The sequence below is a fragment of the Littorina saxatilis genome, linkage group LG5, assembly GCF_037325665.1.
Source record: "Littorina saxatilis isolate snail1 linkage group LG5, US_GU_Lsax_2.0, whole genome shotgun sequence".
NCBI lineage: Eukaryota > Metazoa > Mollusca > Gastropoda > Littorinimorpha > Littorinidae > Littorina > Littorina saxatilis.
Genome location: NC_090249.1, coordinates 18378822 through 18391448, shown reverse-complemented (window position 1 = coordinate 18391448; position 12627 = coordinate 18378822). Strand labels below are relative to the sequence as shown.

General features: G+C 43.4%; 1 protein-coding gene across 2 annotated transcripts in view; it reads left to right on the top strand.

Annotated features, from left to right (window-relative positions):
* The window catches only part of LOC138966471 (atrial natriuretic peptide receptor 1-like), a 46324-nt gene that overhangs the window by 1544 nt on the left and 32153 nt on the right, over positions 1 to 12627 (top strand). For both annotated transcript variants that reach the window (XM_070338727.1, XM_070338726.1), the window contains exons 3-8: positions 1 to 150; positions 3111 to 3387; positions 6805 to 6892; positions 8703 to 8851; positions 9988 to 10066; positions 11391 to 11532. The exon at positions 1 to 150 is cut by the window's left edge and continues 1 nt beyond it. In XM_070338727.1, coding sequence (XP_070194828.1) covers positions 1 to 150; positions 3111 to 3387; positions 6805 to 6892; positions 8703 to 8851; positions 9988 to 10066; positions 11391 to 11532 — 885 coding nt within the window. The remainder of the gene's footprint in view (positions 151 to 3110; positions 3388 to 6804; positions 6893 to 8702; positions 8852 to 9987; positions 10067 to 11390; positions 11533 to 12627) is intronic.

Sequence of the window (12627 nt, the reverse complement as noted above, 5' to 3'; positions counted from 1 at the left end):
AATAAATGCGTACTGGAAGGCGGAGACATTGCAAGTCCTGAAGAAGATGGGCGAGCACAGGGTCAGCTACCACCTGTCCCTCAATTCCTCCTTCTACACCTGCGCCGTGGCTGCTGGTCACTTTGATCTTGCCGGCCCTTCGGGATTCAGGTAAACCACACCGCACTGTGAAAGTGCTGCCTGGTGTTGGTTGTCTTGTTCAACGCCGTTGTAGCATTTTGTTTCGTTTTTATCTTGTAAAAAATGAGTGGTGTGTGTGTGTGTGTGTGTGTGTGTCACTGTGTGTGTGTGTGTGTGTGTGTGTATGTGTGTGTGTGTGTGTGTGTGTGTGTGTGTGTGTGTGTGTGTGTGTGTGTGTGTGTGTGTGTGCGCGCGTGTGTGTAAACTTATTTTGAAGAAAGCAGTGTCTCTCTATTCTTTTGATTAATGTTTGAATATCCAAAAATATAAAGACAACAATCCCTATCCCCGAAAACAACAACACCAAACGAGAACCAAGCACAACAAATAATTAAGTAGATGTGCAACGCCAAGGCACTGCATACCCCAGCGAAAGACAAACCTCTCTCTCTCTCTCTCTCTCTCTCTCTCTCTCTCTCTCTCTCTCTCTCTCTCTCTCTCTCTCTCAAACACACACACACACGAACACACACACACACACACACACACACACACACCCCCAAGTTACACACGTACACACATACACACTCACTCACACGCACTCACTCACTCTCTCACACACACTTCATACACACAAAACACACACCCATACGCACATATAGACAGACGGACATACACACCTTTACAAACAAAAACACATACACACACACATACACTTACGCACACGCACAAACACACACCCACCCACCCACTCTCTCTCTCTTTCTCTCTCTCTTTCTCTCTTATACAAACAGACACACACCCACACAAACACACACACACACACTGCCACACACATGTACGCACGCATGTACGCACGCACACACCCACAGACATACACACACACACACACACACACACACACACACACACACACACACACATTGACTCACACAAATCTCATACACACAAAACACACACTCATACGCACATACATGGTTGGCCTAGTGGTAAGGCGTCCGCCCCGTGATCGGGAGGTCGTGGGTTAGAACCCAGACCGGGTCATACCTAAGACTTTAAAATTGGCAATCTAGTGGCTGCTCCGCCTGGCGTCTGGCATTATGGGGTCAGTGCATGCTAGGACTGGTTGGTCCGGTGTCAGAATAATGTGACTGGGTGAGATATGAAGCCTGTGCTGCGACTTCTGCCTTGTTTGTGACGCACGTTATATCTCAAAGCAGCACCGCCCTGATAATTATGGCCCTTCGTGGTCGGCTGGGCGTTAAGCAAACAAACAAATACGCACATAGACAGACGGACACACACACCTTTACAAACAAACACATATATACACACTCATACACACACAAACATACACACAAACTCATGCACACACACATTCACACACACACACACACTCTTTCTCCCTCTCTCTCAGTCTAATACTAACACTAACACATGTGAACACACACACACACACACACACACACACACACACACACCGCGCGAGAGAAAAAGACTACAGGAAGGCATGACGTCATGATGCATTAATTGACGTCAAAGACTTTTGACCGTGACGTAATCTTCTTACGCGAGCTTTATCCATAGTCTTGAACAACCACACCCACCACTACATTGGTCCGTGACACACACCAAGTCTTGGAAACTACAGAATTTCTACCCGTCCAAAGCGGCCTTGGGTGGCGTTTGCTCAAAAAATGGGGGCGCCTATTGCACCCACCGTATTTTTGTTAGTATGGTCCCAATTTTTGGTGAACTTCCATCTTCAACTGTAGCCCGTAGCCGGGCACAAAGAATCCTTCTTTATCATGTATTATCGGTATGAAAATGCGTTCGTGGGATACCTCCAGCTTCGCTGGGACAAGTCGCGTAAGGCAAAAATACAACATTTAGTCAAGCTGTCAAACTCACAGAATGAAACTGAACGCACTGCACTTTGTCACCAAGACCGTAGCATCGTCAGTCCACCGCTCGTGGCAATGGCAGTGAAATTGACTAGCCAGAAAAGCGCGGTAGTGGTTACGCTGAGCAGGATAGCACGCTTTTCTGTATCTCTATTCTTTTTAACTTTCTGAGCTTGTTTTTAATCCAAACATATCATATCTATATGTTTTTGGAATCAGGAACCGTCAAGGAATAAGATGAAATTGTTTTCAAATCGATTTCGGAAAATAACATTGTTTTTGGATTGTTTTATAAAACAAATAATGTTAATTGCAATTTTCAGATTTTTAATGACCAAACTCATCAATTAATGTTTAAGCCGCCAAGCTGAAATGCAATGCCAAAGTCCGGCCTTCGTCGAAGATAGCTTGGCCAAAATTTCAATCAATTTCATTGACAAATGAGGGTGTGACAGTGCCGCCTCAACCTTTACAAAAAACCGGATATGACGTCATCAAAGACATTTATCGGACAAATGAAAACAACGTCTGAGAATATCATTCCCAGGAACTCTCTTGTAAAGTTTCATGAAGATCGGTCCAGTAGTTTACTCTGAATCGCTCTACACACACACACAGACAGACACACACACACACAGACACACACACACACACACACACACACACACACACACACACACACACACACACACACACACACACATACACCACGACCCTCGTCTCGATTCTCCCTGTATGTTAAAACATTTAGTCAAAACTTGACTAAAAACCAATAATTTACAGAAAGCAAGCAAAGCAACCTTTTAACCGACCAAGCCACACCGATAATAATTGCCCTAGTGATGACTATGCAGAAAGGCGAAATACTGTGTATGAAGGCGGTCCTTAATTCAGCCCGAAGTCGACTTCACGAAGTCTGTTTATCAAAAACTCAGTGCTAAAGCTTCGTGCGGCCAGCCTCGCGAAAAATGTTTCGCGTAGTCGACTTTACCCAGTTAATTTGAGGCTTAACCGAGTGACCAAGCGAAGGTGAGTCATCCGAGAAATTACCCAAGCCTTCTTCCTACTGTTTTCCCTCCTTGACAGTGATTCCAAGTCAGCCCAGCAGTGGTGCGAAACGACCGTGTGTCCTGGCACTGCACGTGAGGCCAACCAAACCAACTGCTGCCTGCACTACATCAACGTCCACTTCTGTCCAGCGGTCCACGCTGGGCGAGATATCGCTGGACACACGCACAACGCCACTCCTGAATGTTGGCCCTGGGTGCCCGAGCACGGGGCCATCTACACCTTCTCAGACCCGCAGGCCGGACCGGTCACCACGGGCAACTGGACCTCGGTGTTGTATGAGATGGGTTTCCAGGTGTGTGAGAGAAATGTTAGTGTTACGCCCTCACGAAAAACCATTAGAGAGGCATGTTCTCGGGTCTTAATACCCTGACTTTAGATGAGATACCCAGTTGTATGCGTACTTACTTACTCACTGCCCGTTATGCTGGTTGGCATGCAGGGCGGCAACGACGGACCTCCACTCCTGTCTGTTCTGGGCGAGTCTCTGGGTGGTACCCAGCGTATGGTTCAGGGTCTTAGTTATATGCGTGTTTAGGTGAAACCAATCACCTAGCTGCACAGGTGACACGGGGGTGGGACATGGATAGCGTCTATGAGTCTGCACATAAAGTTGACCCGTGTCCGTCCCGCCCTGGATTCGAACCCGTGACCCAAGGATCACAAGTCATGTGCTCTAGCTACCACCCGAGCTACCCGGGCCCCCATTTCAGGTGTTTTCTTTGACTCTTGCTTTATTTTAGGCAAATTTTCCCACGTGATATATAATAGGCGAGTCACCAACGAGGGGTGTGTCTGAAACATGTTACGATGAAAAGGAGCACGTTTAAAAAGTGTACCTTAATATAAGCAAGAGTATTCACTTTTTCACTAGCCATGATAATGACAAGCCCGACAGAGTTGTTCCCGGAGTGCCTCTATTGCGCAGTGCAACAATTCATTTTCTGTTCAGTTTCATTTCAGTTTCAGTTTATTACAGGTCGCTGAGAAGGGGGGGGGGGGGGATGTCCTGGTAGCTCAGTTGGACTTTTAATCCTTAGGTCACGAGTTGGAATCCAGGCCAGGACGGCCACGGGTCAACTTTATGTGACGAGTCAGAGACGGTATCCATGTCCCATCCCGTCCCGCCGTGGCACGCAAAGGACCTCGGTCATCCCACCAGAAGTGCAGTTGGCTGATTTCAGCTTAGTAGCTTAATAATAATTTGATGAGTTAGGTCATTAAACATTTCAAAATTCTAATTAAAATATTGTTTTAGTAATCGATCCAAAAATAGGGCGGGGATGTAGCTCAGTCGGTAGCGCGCTGGATTTGTATCCAGTTGGCCGCTGTCAGCGTGAGTTCGTCCCCACGTTCGGCGAGAGATTTATTTCTCAGAGTCAACTTTGTGTGCAGACTCTCCCTCGGTGTCCGAACACCCCCGTGTGTACACGCAAGCACAAGACCAAGTGCGCACAAAAAAGATCCTGTAATCCATGTCAGAGTTCGGTGGGTTATAGAAACACGAAAATACCCAGCATGCTTCCTCCGAAAACGGCGTATGGCTGCCTAAATGGCGGGGTAAAAACGGTCATACACGTAAAATTCCACTCGTGCAAAAAACACGAGTGTACGTGGGAGTTTCAGCCCACGAACGCAGAAGAAGAAGAAGATCCAAAAACGATTTTTTTTTTTATCTAATTCTTTATATTTTTCAGATTCTAAAAACATATAATATGTTATATGTTTGGATTAAAAACAAGCTCAGAAAAATAACAAGTCGCGTAAGGCGAAATTACTACATTTAGTCAAGCTGTGGAACTCATAGAATGAAACTGAACGCACTGCATTTTTTCACAATGACCGTAGTCCGCAGCTTGTGCAAAACGGAGTGAAACTGACGAGCCTGTTTAGCGCGGTAGTGGTTTCGCTGTGCTGCATAGCACGCTTTTCTGTACCTCTCTTCGTTTTAATTTTCTGAGCGTGTTTTTAATCCAAACATATCATATCTATATGTTTTTGGAATCAGGAACCGACAAGAAATAAGATGAAATTGTTTTTAAATCGATTTCGGAAATTTAATTTTGATCATAATTTTTATATTTTTAATTTTCAGAGCTTGTTTTTAATCCAAATATAACATATTTATATGTTTTTGGAATCAGAAAATGATGAAGAATAAAATGAACGTAAATTTGGATCGTTTTATAAAAAAACACATTTTAAATACAATTTTCAGATTTTTAATTTTTAAGCCTCCAAGCTGAAATGCAATACCGAAGTCCGGCCTTCGTCGAAGATTGCTTTACAAAAATTTCAATCAATTTGATTGAAAAATGAGGGTGTGACAGTGCCGCCTCAACTTTTACAAAAAGCCGGATATGACGTCATCAAAAGTATTTATCTAAAAAATGAAAAAAATTTCCGGGGATATCATTCCCAGGAACTCTCATGTAACATTTCATAAAGATCGGTCCAGTAGTTTGGTCTGAATCGCTCTACAAACACACACACACACACACACACACACACACACACACACACACACACACACACACACACACACACACACACACACACACACACACACACACACACACACACACACACACACACAACGACCCTCGTCTCGATTCCCCCTCTATGTTAAAACATTTTGTCAAAACTTGACTAAATGTAAAAAGAATAAAGAAAAGCGCGCTATCATGTGACGCGCTATCATGTGACGCGCTGTACGCTACTATGAGTTATTTCTAATATGCTGACTGTTAGCAAATGATAACAGGCATGTCGAGAAAAAAGATATCAAGCATGAGCCTTTTAGGCGAATGCTGATATCGTTTGTGAGACATGACTGTTGTCATTTGCTAACAGTCCGCATATTAGAAATAACGGTTTTATTACCGTTTAATTCGACGAAAACAAATTTCGAAGCGACCCCGCGAATTAGACAGAACAGTCAGAACAGCCGCAATGGGAACTGGAGCGCTCCTACCTGATTATGCCTGTCAGTCAAAGAATTCTCGTGACCTGTGTCAGCCAATCAGAGTAATACTCCTGACGTGATGAATATTCACAGATCAAATGCGTTTGACACACAACAATCTCACAAGATAAACCATGTTCAACATGCGTTTCGGTTGCTTCGCTTTTTCTTGTTGAATAGCGAGCGACAGATTTAGAACCGACTCAAGACGGATGGGAAATGACGTAAAGATACATTTGACGTAACGCGAGTGACGCAATTTCACTTGATTTTCCGAACTTAGGTAATTTAGATTTCAAGTGAGCGGGTCGGCATTTCACACTCAGAGGATGGGCGGTACCTTGCTGTTCCGTAAAGCACCCACCGACAAAACTCGCTTGTCGGTATTTTTTCAGATAAAGAGAGTATTATCTGACAGCATTTGAAGTGTCATTCTGTAGAATAAATCACGCTGATATTGTTGATTTGCATTTTTACTTTGTTTTGTCAATTTTTAGCTTGATATACAAAAAGGGTCCCTGCCTGAACGTTATAACATTTAACAGGTCACCTAGAATCCGTCCTGATTGGTCAAAAAGCCATATGGGGCACTGAACTGGTAATAATGCGCTATACTGGCTTGTCACTTCAACGTGAATAGTTGACCGCGTTCAGAATCATTCTGTGAGTTTGACAAATTGACTAAATGTATTAATTTCGCTTCGCGCGACTTGTCTTTTCATGTGCTGGCCAACTGTGTGAGCGCAGAAGGGCAGCGTGCAGGTGATTGCGGTGTTCAAGGTAGCAGGAATAAAGTGTGCCTTCGAGTCCACCATGAACATCAGTATCCAGTCAGGTACACGTGCACCATGCCCCATGAAAGCTTGATGCTGTCACGGTTGTTAATGTGTTGTTGTTGTTGTTGTTGTTGTTGTTGTTGTTGTTCAAGACTCAAGACTTGCAGATTGTACTGTCCTTATAGAAACAAGGAAAATTGCATGGCAGTGTCAGGCGGTATACAGCACAAAATACAACTTATTTACTGTCAGGCGGTTTAAAACACAAAATACATATCATTTACTAACAGTTCAAAATTGTACTTCAAACATCCCAGATTTTTTAAGCAATCATTCACGGAAAAATACACTTACACAGGCACACTCACACACGCACGCTGCTGCTGCTGCTGTTGTTGTTGTTGTTGTTAATGTGTTGTTGTTGTTGTTGATGTTGCAGCTCTGTTGTTGTCGTTGTTGTTGTTGTTGTTGTTATGTTGTTATTGTTGTTGTTGTTCAAGACTGAAGACTCGCAGATTGTACTGTCCTTATAGAAACAAGGAAAATTGCATGGCAGTGTCAGGCGGTATACAGCACAAAATACTACTTATTTACTGTCAGGCGGTTTAAAACACAAAATACGTATCATTTACTAACAGTTCAACATTTTACTTCAAACATCCCCGATTTTTTAAGCAATCATTCACGGAAAAATACACTTACACAGACACACTCACACACGCACGCTGCTGTTGTTGTTGTTGTTGTTGTTGTTGGCGTGGTAGTGGTGGTGGTGGTGGTGAAGGTAGTGGATTGAGGGGGTGGTATAAATGTAACTACATTTTCAACATTTCATATGTGACACACAACACTACCCTTTCTTACCAACAACAGCACCGTGTATATATTTATCCTTGCTTGAATTTTCTGTGTCTTTCTCTTTCTTAGTTGTCGTTGTTTGCTTTTATTATTTTGTATTCCTCGTTGTTTGGTTTCCTCTCTCGTTTATATCAACCTGTGTTCGTTAGTTATTGTCCCTATTTTTTCTGTATCGTATTATCATTTTCAGCCTTCGTCTTTATCTCTGTTTGTTTCGTTTCTTTGTTTGTGATCGTTTTCTTTGTTCTTTTTTAATTTAAAATTTTAATTTTTTTTAACTTTGTTTGTTATCGGCTGTCCCCTTTCCACTTTTTTTGTGGTTTTAAATCGTTTCTGTCTGCTTTGAATTATCTTTGTTTCTTTATTTTCTTTTTCTTTTACTCTTGTTTCTCCTAATTGTTTGTCGGGGTTTGTTTCTTTCTCCTTTGCTTTGTCTTTCTGTCTCCCTTGTATTTATCCTGGCTTGTTTTTTTGGCTCACGAAGTGTAGCCTATGCGATCGTAACTTTGTCTGTCTGTGCGTGCGTATGTGCGTATGTGCGTGCGTGCGTGCGTGTGTATGTCTGTGGTAGAAACTTTAACATTTCGTCATTTGAAGACGTCACATTATGGCGTAAGAGGGTTCGACGTCACGCGAAGGAATGTCTCGGTCATTGTTATTTTGAGCGGGCCGAAACTAGTTGGCAGTCGTGTCTGTAAGTAGGCTACATGCAGACAGACAGATCTAGATCTAGTGTCTCGCTTTCTTGCACAGTGTCACCTATGCTTACTGTGTGTGTGTGTGTATGTGTGACGGAGTGATTGAGTTTGTGTTACTGTTTGTCGATTTCTTACGTGAGCCTTGAAGGCTTCGCCTCTTGTTCAGGGATTGTTTTCCTTTCTCCTTCGTTTTATCTACGCCCCCCACCCATCCCCAACCCCATCCTCCCCCCCCCCCCCACCCCACCCTCGTCTCCCCCACCCCAAAACCCCCCGTCTCCTTTGTATTTTTCTGTGTTTGTGTGTTGAGCAGACTGTGGCAACGATGAGTGCGAGGATGACGAGAATTGCAACACGTGCCCTGCGGACTGTGGCCAATGTACCCACATCATCCGGAATATCATCATCAGTATTATTCTCGGCATCTCCTGTCTCGCATCGTGCTGCGTCGGCGTGGTTTATGTACGTACGTCTTGCCCCGTACGCATGGGCGGAGAAAATCTCATAAAGACACTTGACAATTGCCTTGTGTTGACTTTTCTGTCTGTCTGTCTGTCTTTGGCTCTCTCTGTGTCTCTCTCACTCTGGCTGGCTGTCTCTGTCTGTCGGTCTGTCTGTCTGTCTCTCTCTGTCTGTGTCTCCCTTTTTCTTGCTCTCTCTCTCTCTCTCTCTCTCCCTCCCTCTCCCTCTCTCTCTCTCTCTCTCTCCCCTCTCTCTCTCTAGTTCTCTCTCTCTCTCTCTCTCTCTCTCTCTCTCTCTCTCTCTCTCTCTCTCCACTTGTCTTTCATATTAATCAAAAACGTGTGAAGATCGGTACAGTAGTTTTCTCAGAATCGCTCTACACACACACACACACGCACGCACGCACGCACGCACGCACGCACGCACGCACGCACGCACGCACATGTCGTCTACAATGCAAACTAAAGATACCTCAAGACATCAATATATATGTATAGTATACACGGAAAAATGCTGGACCCATCTACATAAAACTTTAATACACATTCTTCCAGATGGTATCCCCATACTATTTTTCCTTTCAGTTTCATCAATAAATATCGATGATGGCGTCATTTCCCGGCTATTAGGTAAAATTGAGACCTCATTGTTTGATCAAATTGAATTGTTTGAAAATTCGGTCAAGTAATCTTCGACGATGGTCTATGGGATTGCATTTCAGATTGAAAGCTTAAACATTGATTAATGAGTGTGGTCATTAAACATCCCATCATTCTGATTAAAACTAAAATTTTAGTAATCGATTCAAAAATGATTTAATCTCATTCGTTTTCATTCCCTGAATCTAAAAACACATAAATACGTTATGTTTGGATTGAAAACAAGCTCAGAAAGTTAAAAAGCATGAAGAAATGCGCGCTTTCCTTTTAAGCGTAAGCGCTACTTCGCTATTCTGACTTGTCACTTAAAGCGATCAGCGGGCCGGTACGGGAGAGAGCGGGTTATCGACAAAATACTGCATTCAGTTTCATTCTGTGAGTTCGGCAGATTGACTGAATGTATTAATTTCGCTTCACGCGACTTGTTTTGTTTCTCCTCATTCCCCGTTTTGTTCCCCGTGTCTTTGTGTGTTGCAGCAATTTCATCTAAAGAAGCACAGGGCTTTGGCCAAGGATAACAGCTGGATTATTTCTGTGGCCGAGTTGTTTAAACCAGGTTTGTAAGACGAGCGCAGTGGCCTATTGGATAAGACATCGGCCTCCTAATCGGAAGGTCGTGAGTTCAAATCCCGGCAGCGGTCACCTGGTGGTTAAGTGTGGAGATTTTTCTGATCTCCCAGGTCAACCAATGTGCAGACCTGCTGGTGCCTTCGTGTGTACACGCAAGTACAAGACCAAGTGCGCACGGAAAAGATCCTGTAATCCATGTCAGAGTTCTGTGGGTTATAGAAACACGAAAATACCCAGCATGCTTCCCCTGAAAGCGGCGTATGGCTGCCTAAATGGCGGGGTAAAAACGGTCATGTGCGTAAAAGCCGTTGGAGTTTCAGGCCATGAACGAAACAAATTAACAAAACAGGTTTGTGAACATGTGGGATTTTCGTATTATTGACTGTTGCTTGAACTGTAACTGAGCATTCATCACATTTTCACTTTCAAATTATATTGGAGATGCTTCCCTGCAGTTCTACGTATCATGTAAAGATTGTCTTAGGGATCAAATCTGTATTAATTAGTTAGTGTCTTTGTACGAGAAAAACAACTATTCAAGTGTCTGTATTCACTCAATATGTAAATGCCGCGTAATCTTTAGTATGTATTGGAAGAGTCAATAAGATGCATAAACGAATATCACTATCAGTGACATATTATACGATCAGCTGGTCACATTTTGAATGTGATGAATTGGTCGGTCGAATTCCGTTCGTTCCCCTCTATATATTATTAGAGGAATGTTTATACGGCACAATGCTCCCATGATACCACTATTTTCGCCATGTCCTGTAACTCACAAACCATACATTACAAGTGCTCTTGTCCACGTGTTTCAGACACACCCCTCGCTGGTGATTGGCCCCTCCAATGTTTGTCCGAGTAAAAAGCAAGAGAATTCACTCTTTCACAACCCATATAAACCCGACAGAGTTATTTTCGATGTTTGTCCGAGTAAAAAGCAAGAGCATTCACTCGTTCACAACCCATACAAGCCCGACAGAGTTATTTTCGATGTTTGTCCGAGTAAAAAGCAAGAGCATTCACTCGTTCACAACCCATACAAGCCCGACAGAGTTATTTTCGATGTTTGTCCGAGTAAAAAGCAAGAGCATTCACTCGTTCACAACCCATACAAGCCCGACAGAGTTATTTTCGATGTTTGTCCGAGTAAAAAGCAAGAGCATTCACTCGTTCACAACCCATACAAGCCCGACAGAGTTATTTTCGATGTTTGTCCGAGTAAAAAGCAAGAGCATTCACTCGTTCACAACCCATACAAGCCCGACAGAGTTATTTTCGGAATTCGTCAATTGTCGTTGTTTCAGATGACTCGACGACCACGCTGGCCACCACCTTCTTGGGGTCAATCAATTCTCAAGAGGACGAGGCCATGTGTATTATGAACATGAGAGGAGGATACATTCGTCCTTCTATCCACCCCGAGCTCTTCATCCGCGAGGCTGTTGTGTCAGTCTCACTTCTCTCTCTTTTTCTTTGGCTCGTGTCAACATTTCTGTATTTTGCAGTGTCGTGTAGTGTGTGTGTGTGTGTGTGTGTGTGTGTGTGTGTGTGTGTGTGTGTGTGTGTGTGTGTGTGTGTGTGTGTGTGTGTGTGTGTGTGCTCACGCAAATTGTGCATGTGAGTTAAAAAAGAACAAGTATTTCTTAATCCAAGAACGACCCTTCTTCTGTACATATTCCGTCAAGCAATGGTGCTGGTTTAGGCATCATTATTACCAATTCAGTGCCCCATATGACTTTTTGACCAATCAGGACGGATTCTAGGTGACCCTCTAAATGTTATAACGTTCAGGCAGGGACCCTTTTTGTTTATCAAGCTAAAAATGAACAAGACAAAGTAAAAATTTAAATCAGCAATATCAGTGTGATTTATTCTAAAGAATGACACTTCAAATGCTGTCAGATAATACTCTCTTTATCTAAAAAATACCGAAAGGCGAGTTTTGTCGGTGGGTGCTTTACGGAACAGCGAGGCACCGCCCATCCTCTGAGTGTGCAATGCCGACTCGCTCACTTGAAATCTAAATTATCAAAGTTCGGAAAATCAAGTAAAATTGGGTCCCTTACGTCAAATGTATCTTTACTCATTTCCCATCCGTCTGGAGTCCGAGTCGGTTCTAAATCTGTCGCTCTCTGTTCAACAAGAAAAAGCGAAGCAACCGAAACGCCTGTTCAACATGGTTTGTTGTGTGTCAAACGCATTTGACCTGTGAATATTCATCACGTAAGGTGTGTTACTCTGATTGGCTGACCCAGGTCACGAGAATTCTTTGACTGACAGGCATAATCAGGTAAGGAGCGCTCCAGTTCCCATTGCGGCTGTTCTGTCTAATTCGCGGGGTCGCTTCAACATTTTTTTTGGTCGAATTGCCTTCACATTTTAAGGGCAATGTGATAACACATGAGACAGAAATACACATGCATTCTTGCGTAATTTTAGCTGTCAATCACACCGTTCTGACATGACGTAAACAGCCTCATCACAAAGAGCTGAATACAAGCGCACCTGCCTTCTTTCTATTGTCGAGGAGTTACTTGACTG